The sequence below is a fragment of the Protopterus annectens genome, chromosome 15.part0 (assembly GCF_019279795.1).
Source record: "Protopterus annectens isolate FY-2018-M chromosome 15.part0, PAN1.0, whole genome shotgun sequence".
Taxonomy (NCBI): Eukaryota; Metazoa; Chordata; order Ceratodontiformes; family Protopteridae; genus Protopterus; species Protopterus annectens.
In genome coordinates this window covers 128,891,656-128,917,310 of record NC_056749.1, presented here as the reverse complement: position 1 = coordinate 128,917,310, position 25,655 = coordinate 128,891,656, and the positions used below count along the sequence as shown (strand labels likewise).

The window sequence follows — 25,655 nt, the reverse complement described above, 5'->3', positions numbered from 1 at the left end:
TGACAAAACACCTAGATCCACACACGACTCAGCGGACCATAAACACACAATCCCGGACATTACGTGGCGTAAGGCCATAATTATGAACTTTCGCTATTTTAAACATTCAGGTTTATAGTCTCGAGATACTGAAATTCGACATTTCAGTATTTCGATATTATAAATGGCTCCCACAGATATATATATAAATATATACATACATAAAGAATAGTAATGGGCAAAACTGTATATATAAAAATACAAAACAAATACTATTAATAATAATATGCATCAGCAGCTAGTCCTGAAGGGTACTATAAAAAGTTAAAAACAAGGTTTTAAGAGAGCAGTACGTTTCAAAATGCACAATATATCTATAATTGAAAGTTTAAGTTTTCATTGGGTTGTATCTGAAAGAGAGTTCTACATAGTGAAATCTAAATGAGAGAGGACTCTCTCAGTATAGACAGGTCAGTAAAATAGGCTATTAACAGGAGTCTATGACATTTTATTGAATGCTCATTTGGCTAAATCTCAAATAGTTGAACATAATTGAGTGTAAAAGCAGTCAATTTGACAATTTTACAACTGACAGTACGAAAGAGTGTTTGTGGCTTGTCTTGAAACAGAGTTTAGGTATGTGATATACTGGGGTGGCCACCTGCAGTAGACTTCATCATGTGTAACCCCCAATATCACAGACCAAAAGCCTACTGTTACTTGTGTCACACTGTCTGTGATCCCACCCATCACCTCTTTATCTATGTGGCTCTGTGTGTGGCAGCTACTCCAGCTGTACAAGACCATGTGTCTCTCACTGTTCTGTTGTCAACTGCTTGGCAGCCACTCCAGCTGTATATTGTCATGTATCTCCCATGGTTCTGCTCCACCAATAGAGCACCCTACTGTCAATAGTGTAGCATATCTGTAATACCTACTTGCCATTGTCCATAGTGTACTCTATTCCCATCCCTCTTCAAATTTGTATTGCTATGTATACTTATGGTAACGCACTTTATTATAGGTAGCCCACTGGCCTAGCCATCGCTAGCCTCCTGTTATTTCACATGATTTTGTAGGTGTCATCTTGTCTCCAAAAGAAGTTGGATAACTTCAGCAAAGCAGAGAATAATGTCCTGCTTTAGGCACTCAAGATCCATGGGGGACATCTGCTGGGGAAATAAGGGATACTCATCAGCCTTTACAGGACCACGTTTAGTAGATATTGATCCATGACATCAACACAGACTAGCACAACACATGAATTCCAGAGCTGTGTCCCTGACATGTGTAGGCAGACAGGCAAGAAGACAAACAGTATAATGATAGGGAGGTCAGCCATGGTGGCGGCCAGAAGCATAGCAGACTCAACCAATGTTTTGTGTCAGCCCCACAAAATAGCGCCAAGCACCACACACCCTCAGCTCTTCAAGTGAAGAGAGAAAAAAAAAGTCTGTTCCATCTACTGACCAGCTACACAACACCCCCCCCCCCCCGAAAAAAAAAACATTCAGGTCTCATTTTTGTGCCCTGCCCTCTACTCCCCTTCCTCACATTTTATTAAAAAATAACATTAACTTGTTACAGTTGGGTCTATATTATATAAACGAAGAATTAAAATGTTGACTCACCTTTGATCGACCCCTGTTTCTCGAAGCTGCACAACATTGAATGTCCAACTCATCGATTTCTTTCCAAAGGAAAGAAATAGCTTTGCCGTTCTTTTAAATCTGCCCTTTTCTCGACTGTAGTGCGATCTCGGAGTTAGTATATTTAGTTAGGGGGGTGGGGGGGGGCAAAGCCCCTCACTTTAATAGTGTTTGTTGTAATGCGGTATGTGTGTTTGGGCTACCAATTTCCTTCCCTTGGAAAGATATCGGTTTTTTGAGGGTTCGATGTTGTGCTGTTTTGAGAAATAGGGGTTAATCAAAGGTGAGTCGACATTTTAATGCTTTGTTTATATAATATAGACCTGCTTCAGTTTATACCATGTGTGGAGTGCTAGGGTACTTGGGATCTTAATTAAAAAAAAAACCTCTTTCTCTTTAAACTGTAGCAAACAGTTGCTACAGTTTATACCCTGCATGGATCGCTACACTGCTCAGTTTTTACTTTTAAACTGTAGCAAACTACAGTTTAGACCACATACAGAGAGCTACAGTGCTCAGGTTTGGCTGCAAATGGAATACCAGCTTTTAAAAGCCAGTATTGCTCTCATGAGCAATCAAGATCTGCCACTTGATTCACCCAGAACTTAGTGTCCACGGCAGTTGCCTCTTTCGTCCTGCTCTACCTACACTACTGGTGGGGGCTACCCCCCATTGCAAAGCAAAATGGCAGGGAGTAGTTCCACATGTCTCTACATAAAGATCAAGAACACACAGGTGTCACACTTGGAATAGTGGACAGAAGTTGTGGGATTGGCTAACCCTCAAGTATCTCATAAAAATGCACCAGGTTAGTAAATATGCATTATGTGTACATAGCAACTTTGCATCTAGAGGCTGAAGGCAGGCCATAAATACTAGTATATACATTTTCCAATAGCTTGTCAGGTATGCAGGACATACAAATGGTAACAGAGGTATATGTCTGTTCTACATCTGTATATTTTGTACCACTGATCGCAAGCACAACACAGTTCCTCATATGTAGTATGGGTATTTAGATTCTCTCTGTTCTGTCATGCATTATTATTCACACAATGAACCAGTGCTACAGTAACACCTGTACAGACTGGGTCAAGACAGTACGCTAATGTCAGCACCCATGCAGGGTCTGATGATGATGAGACACAGATCAAGTTCACCATATGACACACAAGCACTGTCGGCCTCACTTTTTGGTTTTCCTTCACCCATTGTTCAGGTTCTAGATTTGGCCTCATCCAAATCTAAGTTACAGGCTGTACAGCGTGAACCATCTCCTGGGGGGGTCCATGAATAAGATTACAAGCAATGCTCCCCTCAGGCTACAGTTGCAGAGGACTGCACTGCATCTGATGTGTCTATATCTAACATATGACACTGTAGTGGGGTTCCTGCTGCCAACACATGCTGCAGCCAACCTTTGATATGCAGGCAACACTATGGTCAATCAGAAAACATGCAGGGACATGGAGAGGATTAGTGTTTTGTGTGGCTTCTGACAGGTTGTCGCCAATCCCTGCCACTTCCTAGGTGAGGTGATGGAGTCCAGAGACAATGCCATGCCAGGTCTCATAAGGATTGTGGTGGAATGCATCTTTGCATATCCACCTCCATGTGTAGGACAGCAAGTGCCACCATCACTACTCTGTCCAGCAAGCCTAGGATCATCTTAGTCACCTCGGTGAAAATGCCTGCCAGAATACTGGATGAGAACATGTCATCAGTGGATTCACGCCCCAATCCCATAGTACTGCAACATCCCTATCACACATCCTCTCCAGTCCCACAAAATTAATCCAGTGCAGTTGTCCCACATTTTGATCACATTAGGAGTTAATAAGGGGACTGGGGGTTGACTTAACGGTTAAGGTGTTTACTTCACGCACACAAGGTACAGAATTTTATTCTCACCTTTGAAAGGGAAATTGTCTAGACTTAAAATAGCTCACAAGAGCTGCTAGCCTAGTACTTACTATGAACTTTGTGATTCCCCTTCCGTTCTACAGGGACACATTGTCTATGGCACCAAATTCCCCTCAACACTAGACCACACACTGTTCTTCTGGTGACCTGCTCCCCTCCCCAGGCTGTGTTGACAAGCACACATCAGTGTGTCCCTAGAGACCTCCACAGATTATGACTACTCTGAGCCTCACTTCCATCACTGGATGATTTTGCTGCACTGGCTGTGACAGAAGCAGCAGTAATTGGTCCTTGGGACAGGGGTGGATGCAGTGGATCCAGAGGTTCCTAGGGCAGAAGTTTCACCAGCATGGTTCCTAATAATAATATTTAGCATGGCATATGCACAAACATCTTGCCTTCTGCCCAGACAAACCTAAAAAGTGGAACTGGACCTTCAGGAGGAGGAGAAGCATACACTATGTGACTGGTTTGCACAAGCTCAGTGTGATAATGTAGTTCGGCCATGTTGTGTGAGCTCTGCATGAGTCTCATCAACAAGGGCTCCAGATGGTATCCAGCATCATGTAAAACACAGTCCAGTCATATGGGAGGGGGGAACTAAAACTTGTGCACACATTCTCTTTGGTTGTAATGACACATTACCATAGTATCTGCACTTATCACGAATGTGGACCTCTGGAATTTCAATTGTCAGTGTGCTATGCAGACAAATTAGTTATCAAGCCTCGTGCATTTCACACTACCTGGCAGTAGATAGAATGGAACTGAAGCCCTTGCTATTGATATAAAGCAGTCGATATGTTCAATATAGAGCACCCAATATTTTGAGGAAGCAGCTGATATTGTAGAAGCCTTACTTCACTGACGTTTTATAGGAAATGGTATGCTCATTCACATGGGGAAATAACTTATTATGAAGTCTATTTGGTGCTCAGCAGGTTAAGCCTTGTAATGTGCTCAAAGTGTTCCATGTCTTGGTTAGGTCACTGTAGCTAATAAAGTAAGTGCTAAGCATAGGTTTCTGTATGCCAGTAGTGGAAAATCACACATTCCTCCCAGTCCTGGTCTGTGGGTAATACATATCAGTCAGCATCCATATATCTCTATTAGTCTTCTATCTGCTGGTCAGTTGACTAATGGCGGGTTATACTATGCACTTCACCTGCTGCTAGGTCATGCTGCTGCTGTCTGGGAAGTAACAATGCTCACAGACAATAACTGCACTATATGAAGGCTGCTGCAATACCTAACATCCTTGTTATTTATTTAACATTTGTTTACCAAGAAGGTCCGAAATGCAACAAAGCCAATTTTCACCGGAGGCCTGGGGAGAAACACTCCAGACGCATGTCTTTGTAACATGGGAGGAAACCAGAGTACCCGGAGAAAACCCAGACGAACACAGGGAGGACATGCAGACTCTGCACAGATGGCACCCCAGCCAAGAATCGAACTGGAGAACCACTTGCTGTGAGGCGACAAAGCTATCGCTGCACCACTGCATCCTCCAGTTTGTTTCAGCACCACAAATTTGCACGTTTTTTGTTGTTAGAGTGACTTGAAACTTGATGCATGGCTAGTGCAACCAAGATTATGAATCGTGAATATACTCCAAACACTCTCATATGCATGTTATTATCCACTCATTAGACTTCATATATTAATTTGTGTGTCATTATATGGACATTTGCATAATCTTTACCCCACACTGTTTCCCCTCACTTCTCAGTAGTGCTGGCTACTTCTATGAATCACAACACACATTTGTGTCCACTTTCTGCAAAATAGCACATTGTGAATACCAGTCAATTTTATTGCAAAATTTAAAAATATTCATACTAGATATTCACTGAACAATATATTCAGCTTTGCAAATATGTACTTTTACGGTGGGATGTATGCAGCTATTTCCTAGATTAAAGAAAAACAGAACCAATGCAGACTGAAAACAAAAATTAGAGCAACCTGATGTCCACTGTCAGACGTTTAACTCCTTATAATCAATAATGTTGTATACAGATACTAGCAGTGAAACTGCAGAAAGTCCTGTCATGTTCACTTGATATCATCAGTGAGAAAATTAACTTTCTAATAATTTATACATCTGAGCTGTATATTCTGCACCACTGTTTCTTCCTACTAGTAAAACAGTAAAGAATAAACAGAATGGATAACTAGCTGAAATACTGTATTTATGAGGAAGGGAGGTGATATTTTAGGTATCTATGAGAAATATCTGAGCAAAAGTTTATATTACCTTGTACCACACTACACTAGGCTCCTTATGTTGAATTGCAAAATCCTTTATGTCAGGGCAAGAAATTTCTTTGCTTTTTGTAGCTTCAGCTTTTTCCACATATCGAAGCCGACTGTTGTAACAAAGCCCAGAGTCTTTCTCAGCCACAGTCAATGACATGGAGACCTTCATGCAGTACGTTGCATTTCTGTAAAAAACAGGACAGAGCTTTTTATTTACAAATGCTCCTTTACAATGCATATTTTACAGGCTTGTAAGCAAATATTGATTTTTCTTATACATTTCATCTAAAAAAGATGACACTCAGGTATACAATAAACATTAGAGAGTGACTTCCAGGAGTTGTGGACAATGTTAAATTAGTTTCTAGGATTTATTCTGAACATCTTTAAGGACTTAAATACCAAAAATATATTAGTAAAGCTTTTGTTACATAAGTACACGGAAATTATATGACAATGTCTTTAAAATTAACTTCAAAACATTGCTGAAAATGTGCTTAAACAACTTAAATTATTAACTGCTAATTACTGACTCATATGCAGCAGATGGTAAAATAATCTGAAAAAATGATGACTTATCAAGTTAGTTTTGCATGTTATATAATAGTGATCTTACAGTTAAATGTCCAGGATAGTACTTCATTTAGTCAAAAGTTTTACAGTCATTTAAAACTTCATTTTTGTATCTGCTGTCAGTTTATCTAATTGTTCCTAGGCTCATTTGTTTTTTCCCCTTACTATGCAAATGATCCAATGCCTCTAAGTTTTAAAGATTACTGACAAAGTTTAAAGTGCAAAAAATGTTTTATTTTGTCACTACTAAGGTAATTAAACAGGTGAGTGGACTGACTCAAAATGCACTCAGTCCTGAGTTGAGACAAACATACAAACTAAATGTATTTATTTATTTGACATGTGTTTACCAGGAAAGTCTGACTGCACCAGAAAGTGTTCATTTTCAGTGGAGGCCTGGGGAGAAAAGCTCTACACATTTACAACATTTTAAATCACAAGGTATCATGTTGCATTACAAAACATAAGAGTGGAAAAACGTAATGAGGAAAACAATGAACCTGTTTCATAGTACAGTGCAATGAAAAGCAATAACAGGAGTTGGAGAAAATTTGTGAAGAAAAACTCAGCAGTCATACTTTTTGTTACATAGATTAGTATGTGATAAATGAGACCTGAGGCAATTCTAATAAGATATTTAAAGACATATTCGAGAGAGCAGTTGGTATAATGGTTAATATCTTCACCTCCCATGCACAAGGTTCGATCCTGACCTCCGACCAATGCCTGTTTGGAGTTTGCATGTTCTCCCTGTGTCTCTGTGGGGATCCTCCCACCTCCAAAACAAACATGTTGAGTTTTTCCATGTCAAAAGTCACCAATGAATGGAGCTGTGCGCAGAAGCAGCAGCACAGACTCTACATAGTGCCCTATAGGGGGAAGAGTTGTACAGATCAACCACTTTGGGCATCTACTGTGGTGTGCAGTACCCTCAAGATAAGAGAACACGGATCACAGACTGAGTACTATGGTAGGGCTAGCCACTCGACATTGTAAAATACGGCTGTAGGTGATTCGGTCATCTTGATGGACATGGTAGTTACTGGTGATAAGTGTGTTGAGGACCCGACATACACCAGAGTGTATGTGTCCCTATTGCCAGTGTGTGACTGCCGTAAAGCCCAGCAGCCTTGGGTCAATAAGCTACTGGCCGGCCGGTGTCTAGCTGCCCAACCTGGGTTACCTGGGATAGCCTTGTTGAGTGAAAGCTGGACGCAAAACCAATCAACCTGCCAAACATGAACTGAGAATTTCTACACTTAATGTAGGTTCCCTGCCAGGATGCAGCCTGGAAGTGGATGACGTGATGATACAGAGGAGATTGGACATTCTATGTATCCAAGAGACAAGATGGAAGGGCAATGCAGCAAAGCCACTTGGCTTGGGAACCAGAATCTAATACTCAGGAGGGGGACAAGCTAAAATGGTGTGGGAATTGGGGTGAAAGAGAGAGAGAGGCTTCAAAAGGAAGTTAGGGGTATCCCCAGAATTTATGACAGACTCATGGAATCAGACTCCAGTGTAATGATAGGGCAGCCTATGCCCCCACAGAAGGGTTGTGACACTGAGGAAAAGAATGATTTCAGACAGCAGTTGCATGACCTACTGGATAAAGCAGGACAACATGAATTGCTGTTGATAATGGGTGACTTGAATGCACATATTGGGATAGACAGAACAGGATATGAGGACTGCCTGGGTCCACATGGGTGGGGCAACAGGAATAAAGGAGAATCCATTCTAGACTTCTGTCTGAAAAATGCCTTGATAGTGAGCCAACACATGCTTCAGAAAGAGAGAGAGTCACAAGATCACATACAAGACTAGTCAACATGCAACTCAGGTAGACTTCCTCCTAGTAAAGAAAAGACACTGGGGTAGAATCCATGATTACAAAGTCATCCCCAGTGAAACAGTCAGCCCATAGTATAAACCACTTGTCACAAACAGCTGCAAGCAGTGGTCAGAGAAGGCTCAACAGAGACCAGGCTGAAGACCTGGAAGTTGACTGGAGAGAGAGTACGACAGTTCAAGGAATTACTCAGGGCTCTAGCACCTCAAGAACATGAGGAAATACATGGAGTTGAAAGAATGGCAGCACCTCAAAACAGCATGTGTTAGGATTACAGTACAGATATGTGACCAAGCCAGGTATGGAAATAAGGTGCATAAGGAAAGCTGGTGGTGGAATGTAGAATTCCAGGAAGTGATCAAAAGAAAGGAGGAGTGCAGGAAAAAAGGGGAGATAGAAAAGACCAACTAGGCTAGGAAGGAATACTGGTTGGCTAACAAAGCAACTAAGAAAGGAGTTACAATACAAAGAATATGGCATTGGAGGCACTCTAACAACTTCTGGAAAGTGAATAAACTATATCAGGTTGCAAGCAAAGACAAAGATAAAGAAGACAGTCAGACACCCTTCATAAGGGATGCCAGCAACAACCTGCCCACCAGTCCACAGGACATCAAAGGCATATGGAAGGAATATTTCCAGCAGCAAAGGGTTGGGTGTGATAGGGGAGAAATTTACTCGTAGCAGTGTGGAGAGAAAGGCATATTTCAGATGAATGAAGAATAAGCATACTCATGCCAGTGTACAAGAACAAAGGGGACACCCGTAACTGTGGGCAGTACAGAGGCATGAAACTCCTGCCACATTGCATGAAAGTTCTGGAGACGGTGACTGATAAAGGGATATGCAGAGCAGTAGAATGCAGTAGAATGCAATATGGGATATGAGTAGTTCGGATTCAGATCAGGATGCAGCACAACTGACCCAATGTTTGCAGTGAGACAGACAGTCAATAAGAAGCTAGAGATGAGGAGAGAGTCCAACTGGGCATTCCTAGACTTGGAGACAGCATATGACAACGTCCCAAGAAAGCTGATCTGGGCTGTACTGCGGTGGACCCAATGACTCGTGTACGAACAGTGTTCGGCCTCAAAGAGGGGTTCCCAGTAGGAGTGAGTGTATACCAGGGTTCAGCTCTGAGCCCACTACTGTTAATACTAGTGAGAGACTACATTAGCAAACAGGTTAGAGGGGACAGATCAACAAAGTTACTGTATGCAGATAATGTGGCATTACAGGCAGACTCCAAGCAAGAAGTTCAGCAAATGATAAGGGAATGGAATGCAAAACTGAATGCACAGGGAATGAAACTAAGCATAGATAAGGCAGTGGTAATGGCAACAAACTGGGGAAATCAGAAGAAGCTGAGAATTGAGATGGAAGGGAAGATAGTGGAACAGGTAAACAGCTTCAAGTATCTAGGAGTGATTTTGGGGAGAAGGGAAGTCTGAATGAAGAGGTCAAAGCTAGAATCAGAGGGGCTGCAGCCAAATGGCATAGAGTCTCAGGTATAGTCTATGACAAACGAATGCCAAAGAAACTGAAAAGTAAGGAGTACAAAACAGTCGTGTGACCAGTACTACTGTATGGTACAGACATCTGGGCAGTAAAGGCAGAGCAGATGAAGAAGCTAGAGGTGATGGAAATGAAGTGCCTGAGAAGGGTGATAGGATGCACCACACCATAGGACAGACGAAGAAATCAGGACATAAGAGCAGAATCCAAAGCAGCTCCAACTGCAGAAAAGATTAAAGAGAACAGATTACAGTGGTTCGTCCACACGTGCAGAAGACAATCTGGTGAAGAAGATATGGGACAGACAGGAAGAACATAAAAGAAAACGAGGACATCCAGCAAAGAGGTGACAGGATTGTGTGGAAGAAAATCTGTGACAGTCAGTTATCAGTATTGAAGAAGGCAGGAGAGTGGCACTGAATTGAGAGAGATGGCGACAGTTAACACGATACCCCAACCAAATGTACAAAATGGGAAAAAGGGGGCTGCTGATGACGACTGAGAGAGATAGCAGAGATTAACATGATTAGTGACAGTGAAGTGAAGTGAAGTTGAGTGAGGTCTTAGTATGAAAGAGCTGTTCATATTATGGTTATAGAATAAGAAGGATTGAGAGAAAGAGATTATAAGATGAGTGCAGGTTGGTGTGTCTTCAAGTAGCTTAGGTGAGTAGGGAGGAAAAATCTAGAGGAAAGGTCTGAAGAGATGAAGTGAATAAGGTAGGTTAATGTGAAAAAAAATTAAAGAGTAAGAGGATGTAGAGAGTTGTGAGGTGTGACTGAGGTTGAAGCCTGAGTGAAGTATAGTGAGTAAGTTCTGCCTGTATTGGCACAGAAGCAGGTCCAAGATTTTGTAAAATATTATTTTAAGGAGCACTTCAAGGTGAGTAGGTTACAAATAGTTCTGCTGGTTAGAGGTAAGCAATTCCATTGTTTTGCTACCAAGTAGGAGTATAGGCTTTGTACAGGAGATTTATTAGGTTTATTTATAGTGAGAATTTGTTTAGCTTCTGATCTAAATGTTCTTTTAGGGAAATATGTGTTGATTAAAGGGGTGAGAGCTGGGCAGGCTAATGGTTTTATGTCTGATTTTATATTTTGTTATAAAAGTTGAATGTAAGAGAGATGGAGAGGGAGTTCCAGCCAGCTAAAGGTATGCAGACCTTTACAGTGATGGGTAAAGGAGGATGAATTATTAAACTTGGCAATTTTGTTGTAGCATCTTTTAAGTTTGTTTTTTTACGGAGGATTGCAAATCGGTTAGAATTGGTGCTCCATAGAGTAGGGAGGGCAGAAGTAAGTTTTGGCTTGAGTAATTTTTGTGGGTGTGCTCAGAAAATGATTGTTTCTGTATAGCACGTCTAGGTTTTGATGGGTTTTCTTGACATTGCTTTGGATGTAGAGGTCAAATTTAAGATTATCATGTATTATTACTCCTAACAGATTGATATAGTGGACTAATTAAATTTCAGTGCCATTTACCAAAAAGATTTTGAAAGATGCTTTGTTAGGGGTGTGAGCTTTTTGGGGTAAAGAGGAGGATTTGGGTTTTTTGGGGGTTTGAGTAGGATTTGTGCTGTTGTAAGTCAGGTTTCAATGCAGATGACAGCTTGCTGGGTGACTTCTTGGAGGTGAGTTAAGGTGTTTGAAGAGCAGATGATGGTAGAATCATCTGCATATCATAAGATGTGTGACAATATAATGTAGCCAAGACTAGTATGAAAAAATATGTCCACCTTCTTCATATATACTGAAACACAAATGCATTCAACGGATGCCGCCATTGTAGTGGTAAAGGGGAGGGCAGATTTACTGCATTATTGCATGGTTGCTGTATTACCTTGTACTTCATCTGTACAATGATTGGAGATGTTCTGACACAGCTCACATACTAATTTTTCTTTCATATAAACCTGTCTGGTAACTCAATTACTGGGCCACTGTAGCAAAAAAAATGTCAGTTATGCCATGGACTAATATCAAACATCGTAGCAGTGAAAGAAACTTCATATGTAATACAAGGAACATGCTGTTGTTATAGCAATGTGCTTTTATCTGAACCTATGTTATTAGGAAGCTTTGTGCTGGTGTTCACATGGCACTCACCACAGGCTGCATCAAAAAACTGCTGACTGCTTTAAAAGTTGTAAAACACTACATACCACCACAGTGCTGTACAAGCAACAACTAGAAAAGTACAGCAGAACAATGTCTCTTAACAGCTTTTAAAGCTACTGCTTGATAAGAGGTACACTTGATTCTGGATGATGTTTGTGTGGGAGTACTTGGTATGCTACAGCTTGTAAAGCTGTTAGTGATTTTGTACTTCTACATTTTTTTAATTAATACACTGAGATGGATATAACTCCCCCTGTATTAAAAAGCATTATGACTGAGTCTCCATTGATAACTTCAGTTCATTGTGATTTCTTGAAGGAGAATAAAAAAAAATGCCTCTGAAGCTTCACTCTCAAAGTGAGTTTCTTGGAATCCATTCCTTAAACAGACAGCAAACAGGCTATGATCATAACTTATTGTGTTCTATATCCTGCCAAAAAATTATCTGAAATCTAAAATGTTCTGCAGTGCTTTAGAGTTTGTTTTGAACTGCAGCTTAAGCAGACAGAAATGTATATATTGGCATATATTAGCATCCAGAACTGATGAAAATTTGTACAGTCTATCCTAATACATATCAGAAGAATCTGAAGTAAGGAAAGTATACTTATGACAGCATTAAGCACAATATAAAATGTTACAAATGTACTTCAAACCAGAGATGTAGTCAGAAAATTGTATATTTTACTCAGACTTTTATTACTGCTCCCAACCTACCTGGAATTTAAAAAAATGGGGCATATCTTTCAAAATGTTGCCCCCCCCCCCCCAGCAAATAATGAATGCAAAATTTGTTTTCAGTGGTTCCCCCTAAAAGTATTAAAGATATTGTTTTTAGATTATAAAATCTTCTCTGTAAGCATGTTATGTACCTGCATTACTTCAGACAGTTCTGGACACGATATAGTCTGAAAAAGCTACAATTTACTGAGTGATGCAAATAAAAAATGTACTCTGTACAGTACAAAAAGTATGCTTGGCTATGCCTCTGCAACAAACAGTTGCACCTTTGAGTATGATGGACTATCAATGTGTCCTGATATAAGCAGGAAGAAAGGCAAAGGTTAAAAACCCTAAATTCTGTATTTGGATCTAAACAAATTCTGCTGTAAATGCATAACATATGCGTACCTCCTCCTTTAGAGAAAAAGTTCAAGTCTTTTTCAGAAAACCCAATGAATTTCAAAATGGGTTCTGTGTGATAATCTCAATGCTAGACTATTAGAATCATGAAGGAATGAACAACATTTGAAAGGCATGCATCCTGAACAGTGTGTATAATGAAAAACAATGAAATGAATGATAAAAGAATAATTTCACTTGGGAGGATAATTGAAAGAATGATTTTTTTTGGGGGGGGCCCATACTGTCAACAATGTGGTACCTGTACCCATATACTTCAACTTAAGTATTCCAGCTGCAAGTTGAGACACATTAAGGGAATGGAGGATACAATTATTTAATGATCACTGGTTGCAAAAATGTGGCACCCATAAGGTGGTATGACCCTGGACATAGAATACTTAAGTGGTAAATGTGGAAAATTGGGGAGGCTTTGCATGCCCACAAAAAATATAATCTAACTAGCCATTATTTCATTTGCAGTGCAACATACCTCTCAACTGTACAGATTTTCACAGAATGTGCAGATTTTTGCATCTTATTTTCGGTTTGTTTCTTATAAAAGTGAGGTTTTCTGGTAAATCATTGACAAATCATTGAGGAGTGAAGTCAGAAAACAATGGAACACATTTGAAATTCAGACTTTCTAACTTTCAGAAAAGTCATGCTAATGCAAAAGCTGCTATTCTATCAACTTTCTAAATTTGTAAGAGCAGTATTTAACAGTGTCCCTGTTTTTGATGCTTTGTCCCCCCACTATTTCTTGCTCTAAGAGGTTGAGAGGTATGATGCATTCCACTATTTTATTTATGCTCAGGGTTGTGCCAGCATTTTCCCAAAGCATCTAATGTTATTGCAGATTTAGAATTTGCCTGCATTACAACAGCCTCCAAGTGACAGACCTGTTGAAATACATTTTTTCATGTAGCTGCAAAACCAATGCACTGAAAGTTGGTATATTTTGGTTTGAAAGGACACCAGTCCCAGTAAATAAATGTGCTGCCTTTCAAGTAGTCAGTGCTAAACTGTAGTCTGTTTTGTCATATCTATATGATCTAGCATGTGATTCACAGTTTATCTTTGCAGTTTCAGCTTTCAGCTATTCATATTTCTAGATTCAAAGTAATTACGTCTATTTAAATTAGTCATTAAAAAATTCCACTTTTATACTTATAATTACATCTTGTGGGACTAATGAAATGGTGTGGATAAAAATATATTCCTTTGAATCTTATTGAAAAGAACATGAAGGAGTCAGAGCTAAAGAAAGGTGGTATTTTTGTCAGACTGCACCTTTTTAAGAATGAGGCAGTTAATGGGTACGTTATCTTGTAACAATTTCTGTTCGTAACAGAAAATGATTAGTTATGCTGTATTTTTACAAGTCACTTCAAAATGTGTTTAAAAAACGCGTTTCTACTCTCCTTTTTATGCTATAGTAATTCTGTCTAATCCTGGCACAGAGAACCCGGGTAGTCATCCCAATATAAAATGCAGTACAATGAGAACATAACCTAATGTACACCACACCTTTGGTTTTGCAGTTAAAATGACTTGACACTGGAATAGTGTGTGGCAAATGTGGCGAGTTTATAAAAGGTCCCTCTAATATATACCTACAAACGGGTACAACTTCCACATTTGTGCATTCCCAAATGGTTTGTTTGTGTGTAAAATAGTCTTTTTCTCTGGTTTTTCACCCTCTCAAATAATAATTTTAAATTATGCTGATTTTTTTTTTTTATATAGAAAATGGGGGTGGGGGCCGACCATCACAAAAAGGTCTGGATTACCCTCCAAAATGTTCCAGTTATCCTGTATAATGCCTCTTATCAATTCACTGTCCAAAGTCATGTTCAAATTGCAAAATATTTCTTTATAGGACTTACTCGAAACTTTGGAGCCACTATAAGGAACTTGTAATATGTCATTCAATTGTCCTAATTCCATGAGTTTGTTTACAATGTCTGAGTGGGCTATTGTATCAAATCTATTAGCTAGGTCAAGGTAGGCAGTATAAGGCTATCGTATCAAATCTATTAGCCAGGTCAAGGTAGGCAGTATAAGCTGTTTTGCTCTCATCCACTGTCTTGGTGATCTTCTCAAAGATGTCTACCAGGTTTAGTAGGCATGACTTGACTTTGACAAAACCAAACTGGGCTGGTTACAGTGTTTAAGGGTTTCCTATGTCACTGTTAATCATTTCCATGGTAGCTCTTTCCATAACTTTGCATATGGGACTAGTCAGACTAATGGGTCTCTAGTTCCTGAGATCCAATGTAGGCCTGCCCTTGGCAAGAGGGATGACTGTTGCCATCTTTCATTCACATGGGACAAAGCCAGTACAGAGGCTATAGTTCAACAGTGACACCAGTGGCCCTGACAGGTCATATTTCAGGCTATTTAAGAGGTATCCTGGGGTATTATCAGGGCCCATCAAAGCTGTATTTTTTTTTTTGGTCCTAGAAAGCACTTCTAAGTCCACACTTCCTACTGATAGCTGGAAGGATTATTTTAGATGGTATTTGTTGGGAGTGGCTGGGGGTGAGAAGGGGGTAAGGGTGGAGCAGAATTTGTTAGATACAAGATTTGCTTCATCTTCCAGTTCTGTTCACATGGGTGCATTTACCAACAGTTCCGCACACTACTGTGTTCCTCATTTGAGGTTTTGACCATAGCTAAAGAAAGTCTTATAAATGTCCTTGGCCCAAGATGCAGTCTTTACCTTTAAGTAATCATTACAATGATGGAATGATGTTCCAGATATCTGTCTTATTATGCTGCAGTAATTTGTTAGCAATAGATTACATACACAAACCGCATGCATTACATAATATTTATCTGGATTCTGCTTACCAACATACATTTATACTTCTTGTAGCTAAAATCTTCTAATTATTTTACCTTGCTACCACGAAGTTTGGGTAGACAGCACTCCACACCTCTTTCAAACTGCCAGTGAATGCACCATTCCATGCCCTACCCAGCATCATTTAAGGCTGCTATCCAGACCTGCAGAGTCACTAATATGCCTGACCAACCACCACTGAAAGTAATGATACAGACCAAACTTCACCACAATCAAACTAGCTATGTGAGCCTAACCCACCACTACCTATGCGGGAAGTGACCCGGCCCAGAAAACTAATGAAGGTAATGCTCTAGCTTACACACTTACCTGCAATGGTAATGACACTGATCTGATCTGCCACCCATGAGAGAGTGAGAGAAAGATCTAGGTCTTTCCCACAGTCTATGAATATAGCTATCAGGACCTGACCTTATCACCAATTAAAGCATATTTTCAGGTCTCATGCAACACTGGTGAAAGCAATGGTTCTGGCTTACTGCAGCACCAGTTAAGGCAAAAGTCTGTTCCTGACCCACTGCTACTGAAACCGGTAATCTACGATTAACCCATGAACATTTAAAGTAATGATTAGGACATGAACTACCACCAGTAAAGAAAATGCTCAATTCCTAATCAGATGCTATTGGAGGCAGTGATTTAGGCTTGAACTGGCACCATTATAGTTAGTGAAGCAGGCCTGAACCATTACCTGGGAAGGTCAGGATCCTGGCCTGGTTGATTAGTATTGAAGGCAGTGCTCCAAGACTTAAGCAGGACCACTAAAGGTGGTGATCCAAACTGACACGCCACCAATAAAGGTAGTGACCCAGGCTTGATCTACTGCCAATGAAAGTAATGATCCTGGCATCACCTACAGTGACTGAAAGAAATACACCAGTCTCAACCCATTACCCAAAAAGGAGTAGTCATTCAGGTCTAGTCCTCCACCTACAAAGGCAGTAATGATCCAGGTCTTGTTCTCCACTGAAAAATGCAGTAATGATCCAGCTCTGGCCCTCAAATGAAAAGGTACCAATTATCCAGGTCTGGTCCTCCAATGAAGAGAAAATAATGACCCAGGTCTGGTTGTCCACTGGAAAAGGCAATAATGATCTAGCATTGATCTGGCACCAGCACTAGTAGAGATCCAGGCCTAACACAAAAACACTGAAGACAGACAGTACTATTCCAGGGCTGACCAGGCATTAATAATATTAAGAACCAACTCTGATCCACCACTAAAGAACTATCCAGATCAGAGATTAAAAAGATAAAGGCAGTGAGCCAGAAATCACCCACCTAGTGATAGCAAAAACCTGGGAAGAAAGCAAAAATAACAACTGGGGTATGGATGACTATTAAAGTTATACATACAGGTCACCTCAATTATCAATTTAATATCAGCATGTTCTTATTTGGGGTACTCTGACATATGTGAGAGGTGTATAGAGTTTCTAAGTCAGTTTAGACACTTTGGATGATTTGTTTGCTAACAAAAGCCTGGAAATAGTAATCTATGAAATAATTCAAACAACAGGTGAAAAAGGGATAGCAAAATATGCCAGATCATTTCTGAAGTACATATGGAGACATAGGATGGGGGTGAAAAGAACTGACATAGGAGAATGTAGGATAGTTATGTGAGTTAAGACCGAGTGGGGAGTAGGGAAAAAAACTTATATTAAATCCTGTTTCACTGACTGTTTCTTTGTGTTTCATGTTCCCTTACTTTTATTCCTATGCATTCACACAGCAGTACCCACTGACAGCGTCTTTCGCTACTGTACTTATATTATGGTTTAAATAATTATAGCTATTAGGTTGTGTGTCTCTTGTACTGTACAATTACTTTCTTTAGTCATTTACCAAGTATACAGTCTTTTCATTTTCTTGATTTTATCTGTATACTTTGTCACTGCCAGTTTGGCTTGAGTAATGGCTGAAAGGGTTCCAAGGAAGAGTCGCCTATCTTTCAAACAGATTTGTCACAATTAAGGTATAAAGTTGTCACAAAGAAGACCAGGAGTACGGCAAATAGACATTCCAGGAATTGCACAAGAGGAGTTAAATAAATTCTCATGTTGGGTACTTTTCAATAACTGAAAAGTACAGCTGTAAGCATTCATAAAAAGCACAGTAGCCATACAACAGGCTTCTGAGAGTAATATAACATTAAAATATAGACTGGACATATCTGTCAATAGCAGTGTTGAAATGTAAATGTTTGAATGTGTTTTCTATCTGCATGACTAGTACAGGAAGTAGCCTTACTGCTGATACAGGAATTCATAGTGTGACAGAAAATGCTTAATGTATCCTGAGGGACTGCTGTGTGTGTCTATGTGTGTGTGTGTGTGTGTGTGTGTGTGTGTGTGTGGGGGGGATTTGCCAAAGATATAACTTTGGCATATATTAATTATACTACAAAGCTTTGTTAGCTTTAAGTCACAGATGGGGTGTACACCTGCCTTCATTTAGAGGACTAAATGTATTAGAAGAAAATACCACAGTTTTATTGTATTATTAAGATGTTATTATGACATTCAGAAATCAAATATGTTGTAACCCTGAATATCTGGGTTCCTTTAACAAGATGTTTGGTTTCTCTTGCATATATATTGTGTTGTCTACAGAATGAACTAATGGGTGTTCCTTGATTTATTGCAAAATGAGCTGTTCATTTCAATTCTGCTTGAGCTGAGTTACAGAAGTACCAACCCCCACCCCCCCTGCATGCTTGGTTGCCTCCTACATAATGTACAGGTGTATCTTACCATTTTACCTCAAAGGTACTGCATTTTCTCTGCCATTTGTCATAAGAGATGAGTCTGATCTGGCCCCATAATACCAAGGTGAGTGATAGCTGGTCAAAAATAACTTCCAAGTCAGACTCCATGCAAGTGCAGGTGATTTTATGATGCTCTCACCAAATTTCCTACCACTCATACCATACAATAGGGCAAAACTTGCAACTTTTCTATAAACACATATATGGCATAAACAATGCATATCCATGTAAAAAGTTAATATGCCATAGAATTAAAGGTAGTTATCAGGAAGAGCTGTAGCACATCTGTTTGGTGCCCTGGGTAATGCCTCCCAGCTGCTGCCTCCCAGCTGCCCTCATACTAAGCTGAAGACCAAGAAAGAGAACTCCTCTCAAAGATCAAGACAAAAAAGGTCCTCGGAGAGCTGAAGAACAAAGTAGCAATTTGTAGTAATAATAGTAATAATATTAATGATGATAACAATAACAAATGGTTCTTTGCTCATACCTCTACAAAAATAGAGCAATGAGCAATGACACTCATTGGTACAATTCAGTTACTATAAAAAAGTTTTTCTTCATGCTGCGCAAAGAGCTATTATGTATCAACATAACTGCTTTTGTTAAACTGCTATGTTAAACTGTAGCAAAGAGCTAAACTACCTTCTTGGTACAGTTCCTTCAAAAAGTACTGACTGTCACTTAAGTTGCCAGGTTCCACGATCGTGGCTGTTCAAAAGACTGCTGATAATGCTTGCAGATACTGGTTATGGTCTACATTAGCAAACAGGTCAGAGGGGACAGAGCAACAAAGTTGATGTATGCAGACAATGTGGCATTACAGGCAAACTAAGCAAGAACTTCAGCAAAGGACAGAGGAATAGAATGCAAAAACTGTAGGCACATGGGATGAAACTAAGCACAGATAAGACCCTGGTAATGACAGAAAATTGGGGAAATCAGAAGAAGCTGAGAACTGAGAGTAGGGAAGAGAATGGAACAGGTTAACAGCTTCAAGTATCTGGGAGGGGTGGTTGAGGAGAAGGGGAAATCTGAATGAAAGAGGTCAAAGCTAGAATCAGGGGGGCTGCAGCCAAATGGCATAGAGTCTCAGGTGTAGTATATGACAGAAGAATGCCAAAGAAGCTGAAAAGTAAGGTGTACAAGACAGAGGTATGACCTAAACTACTGTATGATACAGAAACCTGGACAGTAAAGGTGGAGCAGATGAGGAAGCTACAGGTGATGGAAATGAAGTGCCTGAGAAGGGTGGTAGGATGCACACTGTGGGACAGACAAAGAAATGAGGAAATAAGAGCAGAAACCAAAGTAGCTCCAATCGCAGAAAAGATCAAAGAGAACAGATTACAGTGATTTGGACACATGCAGAAAAGCAGAAGACAATCTGGTGAAGATGGTTTGGGACAGACAGGAAGAAGGTAAGAGGAGATGAGGACATTCAGCAAAGAGGTGGAGGGATTCTGTTGACGAAACTCTATGACAGTCAGGCATGAGTGTGGCACTGAATTGAGACAGATGGCAACAGTTAACATAATACCCTGACCCCCATGAAGAAAATGGGAAAAAGGGTGCTGCTGCTGATGATGATGATGATGATGAATGCTTGCATGGATCAACTAGCACCCAACTACAGTGCCAACGAAGCCTCCTAACAACTTAGACATGAGGTAGCCATGCTTTTGCTCCACTCCCACCACTACTATGATAACAAGGCCTACTATTTTCTAACCAGATGATATAATATGCTTTTAGTAGCATTACTCCACTAATAGAAATAAAAATATTCAAGTAGTTATTTAGTGAATAAATTGTACATTTTGTTAATTATGTTTGACATTAAGGGATGCTGGTACCCCTAAATAACTCCCTTGTTTCCTTGAACCTTTTCAGGTCATTTGCAGTTTATTCATTAAAAACCTATACTTTTGATTGTGGTCTGTTTGTGGTTCACTGTGGTATGCAGAAAAATTAAGAATTGAACATATTCAATTTTTGCAGTACAAAATTTTATGGCTTACCTTGATTTAACTGCTAGGTGACTTCTGAATTACTAAGTATACTCACGAGATGATTATTGCTGTGATGGGAATAATTCAGATTTTTGACTAAATGAACTCATAAGTTTTTGTAAAGTTGAGAAAGCAGAATGCGAATGCTCTAGGGGTGATTTAGGTGTGGGGATGCACTGTAAGTTAGATGGTGTGGTGTACCAACAACATGTTGCTTACTCAAAGTCTGATGGTGTGGAGGTAACTGAATAATTATGTCAATTTCTATTGTAGTACGGGCTGGAGTTCAATAGTCTTTGAAGGAAGCAGTAGAGGGGTGTCAAAGTCTAATGGTTCTAGTATATTAAGAGTGAGCGACTAACTATATGAACTGCCAAATAAGGCTGAAGAATAGCACAAGTAAACCTTTATTCATATTACTGTAGCAGGCATCACAGTCTAATGGTTCTAGTTTATTTATTAGGAGTGAGTGATTAACTACATGAACTGCCAAATGCAGGTTGAAGAACAGAACTTGTTAGTCTTTATTCATATTACTGTAAATGTAGGCAGTGGCAACAAAGAGGGCAAGCAAGCTACTGCAGCTATATCACATGCAATGAAGTGAGAAGGAAAGAAAGAACAAATGAATGAAAGTGAATGAACTAAATGAAGGAGTGCAGTTTGCCGTATACAGGTTTTTACAAAGTTATTCATAGGTTCATAGGTAGGTACTAGGCTATCGGCCCTAGGGCCTATACAAGCCTAGCCATAACGATTCCCTGGCTATTGCTTCCCACAAATATTTACTTTCTTGGACCCCTGTCTAGCAGGGCTACTGATGTGATCCCCAGAGTGAATTTCCTACCGCCCATCCAATCGTCAAGGTTCCTCTTGAAGAGGGCCATTGAGGCACTCTGCCTGACATGTATGGGCAGCCTATACCAGAGCATGGGGAGTCTCTGGGTCAGGAACCTATCCCTCCAGCATGTTCTATTCATCGTGATGACAAGGTTAAGATCCCTGGAGTGTGTGGCTCGCTCGGATGGATTGGGATTTCTTTAAGTGTAGCATGTCCAACAACTCTGGGTTTGACATGACCTTGTATGTTAGGCAGAGATCGCCTCCGAGTAGGCGATATGCAACAGAGTATAGCTGGAGTTTCTTTAGAAGGTCAGCATAAGGCATCTATTTTTGGCCTCCAAGTCTTTTTGTGAGGTATTTCTGCAGCCTTTCTAGTTGTTGCAGATGACTTGTGAGGTACATACCAAATGGGACACTGTATTCTATAATGGGTCTAATGATGGATGAGTACAGAGGGACAATGACCTCCTTTTTTTCTGGATGAAAAGCCCTTAGTGATGAGGGGTGGCACGTAGAAGTATTTTCTAACTGTTGTGGCTATGTGGTTATCAAAGGTGAGAACACTGTCCACCTCTGTCCATAGGTCTCATCACATTTTTGGTGTTTAGTGCACTGCCACCTAAGTGGTAGTTTACAGGTACGTGGTTTTTCCCAAAGGGGACAACTATGCATTTTTTGGCATTTAGCTTGAGCCCATGGCTCTGGCACCAGGCATATGTTTTGGTAAGGCCCTTTTGTAGTATATCCACATCAGTTGGGGATTCAATAATGGCTGCCAGCTTGCAGTCATCTGCGAACTTTGTAAGCCAGAGTCCCTTAGTGTTGGCCTGTACTTCAGAGAAGTAGATGCCAAACAAGAGTGGTCCCAGGACAGAACCCTGCGGTACACCACTTGTCACTTGTCTGGAGCTGGATTTGGAGTCGGCTACTTTTACAGTGTGTATTCTGTCAGTAAGCCAGTTTGTAACCCATCGAGTGATGTAGGGAATAATGCCCAGCTTAGTAAGTTTATCTATGATTCCAGAGTGGGGGATAGTGTTGAAAGACTTGGCGAGGTCCAAGTGCGCTGTGTGAACCACCTTACCCTCGTCCACGGCTCTGGAGACTGATTTGAAGAAGACGATCAGGTTCAGGAGGCAAGATCAGCCCTTTATGAACCAAAACTGTGTGGGATCCAGTGTTTGAAGGTTGCCAATGTCTTTGTTTATAAGTTCCATGACAATGCGTTCCATAGCCTTGTAGATCAGGCGCATCAGACTGATGGGATGGTAGTTCCCGGGATCCAAAGTGGATCCTCCCTTGTGGAGTGGGATCACTGTAGCTGTGCGCCACTCTGTGGGCACAAAGCCTGAGGTGAGGCTATGATTTAACATGACACTTAGGTGAGGTGCCAGTTAATTTTGTAGTTTATGCAGTACACAGCCCGGGATGTCGTCTAGTCCCATGGATGCTGTATTCTTGGGCTTTGGAGAGTGCAGTTTTTACCTGAGTGGCCGTGATTATCAGAATTTGGCATTCTTTCGGTATTGAGATGGGCCCTTTAGGAGGTGAGGGGGGGTAACATTGGCACTGAATCTATCTGCCAGGATACTGGGAATATCCTTGGGATTAGTAGATCTAGTTTCATTCTGCTGTAGCTCAGAGCAGATCTGAGTATTGCCATTTAGATTCTTGACATAGCTATAGAAAGCTGGGGTCAGGGCATCTTGGGTTTGATATTTTGGAAGTGGTATTGATAATGGCAGTTTTCATAAAGGGAGGGGGAGAATTATCCAGATATATAAGGACAGGCTGCAGCAGTAGGTTATATACACAGGTTTATATTATTCCAACTCTATAATGGGTGGTATTCAGGTTCGTTACACTTAGGTGTAATCACTATCTGCACTGTTTGTACCTCAGCTGTGCTCCATACAGAGCTGGATCATGGTCAAGCGTGGCCCTAGGCAGGGTACTGGATCCGGGTCCCCTCTGGCAGCACTACCCCAGCCACTCCAGTGTCCCATTACTTGGCTATTTCTTCCCAGTTACCATAAACACTGTTCAAAACCTGCCAGTGTGCATATTTTTTTATTTTTACAATGATACTTTGATTTCATTTAAAACATTTATTTCAAAATTTATAGCATAGACATTGATATCTATTTGCTAAACAAAACAATACAGTCTCATAATGAAAGAGACTTAGCATTAACAGTAAGCTTCTCTGCCCTTGAAATTCACATTCATTGAAATGGCACTGAAACTCACAGTCAAAGAAAATGCATCTGGCCAGTGGTGGATTAAATTTACCTTTGGGTTGTTTTCACACCATGGACCCTTTGCAAATATTTTTTTCGGACCAAGTGTGTGTTATTTGATGCATCATCCTGATTGTACTAAATTATATTCCTGATATAATACATTACCATGTTAGAGTATATTTTAAATTTGTAGATTTGAACATTTTTCCATTAAGTAATGAAACAAAACGTATGAACCAATAAAAACTACCCATTACAGAATATTTCAGTCACAAAAGGCCACTTAGATGTTTGTCATTACAATTTACTATCAGTCAATATACACAATCTCTTCAAAAGTAAAAGTTATCTGAATAATTTTACATTAAAGAGATCTATAACTAATAAAGAGGTTGCTGCTGGCAAACAACTTAACTTTTCAGTGTTTCAAGTGCAAATTCAATGCCTGCTGCCTTTTAAGAATAAATTGCCCATGTCACATAAAAAAAAAAGGTAAGCTGGTAATACTGCAATAGAGAATAACTGGCAACAGGTATTTAGCTACTAGGCATCACATACAAAGGACGACACATTCTGGAGTGCAGCACTCCATCCCCCCTTAAAGGTGACACTGTAATATGAGCATTCCATGTTATGGTGTGGGAGTAGACTCTACAGCCTTCTGCATCCATGGCAAGTATGTTGTGCTACTACCGCCTCTTTTAAAAATTTATAGCAGACACTGATGTTGTCCATTTGCTAAATAAAACAGCTATACATTGAAAACAGACTTAGCAGGAACAACAGTAAACCTGGTTTCCTGGGAAACTCAACATTTCTTGAAAATGCACAGAAGCTAAACAGTCCTTGAAAATGCACAAAAACTCAACACAGATAAAAAAAAGAACAACCCATTTTGCAATAAATCAAGGAACAACCATTAGCTCGTTCCATAGGAACTAAACTTTGCTTGCAAATGAACAGAAACTCAACATTCTTTGAAAATGCACTTGCTGCTGATAGTTTGGCTGTTGGTGTAGAGGATTCGCGCTCTAGGGTTCTGTATTAAAGGTACAGGGTTTGAGCCTGAATGAGTTTACCAACCTGACATCCCTAACTGGGACCTTTCTCACTCACACTCACACTCACACTCACACTCACACACACACACACACACACACACACACACACACACACACACACAAGTTCTCCACTAAACTACTATTTCATGAACCATCCAGAAGGGCAACAGTATCCAAATCCTTGCTTGTTTAAAATCACTTGCCCCATTCCATTTAATTTTAAATGTCCATGCATTGCACTAAAGACACACATACAGATGATACTAAGAATGTGTTCCGCGTGCATTCTTAAAAAAGAAATGTAAGGTTTTGTGGCATCCCCCAGCTAGTGGGCCCCGCCCCAGTCAGTGGGCCCTAGCTGACTGCCTAGGTTGCCTATTGCTGGGTCTGCCTCTGGATTCATAGAGTCTATTTGCACTCACACAAGATAGGTTTAAATATACTTATGCTAATGAATGGGGTAATGAGAAATCATGCAGAACTTCATAAAGTAATAATCTGTCTTCCTGCCTATTTGAGAGTCATAGTAATTTTTGGCACATTTCCTTGCTGTCCGCAGATGTGCGCTGAAAGATAATCATGCTTCTTCTATCTACTTTACAATTGGTAAAGAGGTTTATTGTTGTCAATCTAGCTCAGGCATGGGCAAACTACGGCCCGGGGGCCACATGCGGCCCGTTAAACGTTTTGATTCGGCCCGCCAAACTTGAAAAAATTTAATAAATTAACCTTGTTAATGTTTTATTTCCCCTGCAATTCTGATGTTTCCTCACTAGATGGTGCACTCTAGATATATTGGCTTTGTTGAGGTGAAGCGTAGGCCTATTACTCCACGTTTGCACTTTACCCTTTGATCCACCGCCCCTCT

The 25,655-nt window shown here is 40.3% G+C and overlaps 1 protein-coding gene across 1 annotated transcript in view; it reads right to left on the bottom strand.

The window, feature by feature from the left end:
* The window catches only part of LOC122790054 (X-linked interleukin-1 receptor accessory protein-like 2), a 507,884-nt gene that overhangs the window by 124,358 nt on the left and 357,871 nt on the right, over positions 1–25,655 (bottom strand). The window contains exon 2 of the mRNA XM_044057620.1: positions 5,812–5,998. Coding sequence (XP_043913555.1) covers positions 5,812–5,998 — 187 coding nt within the window. The remainder of the gene's footprint in view (positions 1–5,811; positions 5,999–25,655) is intronic.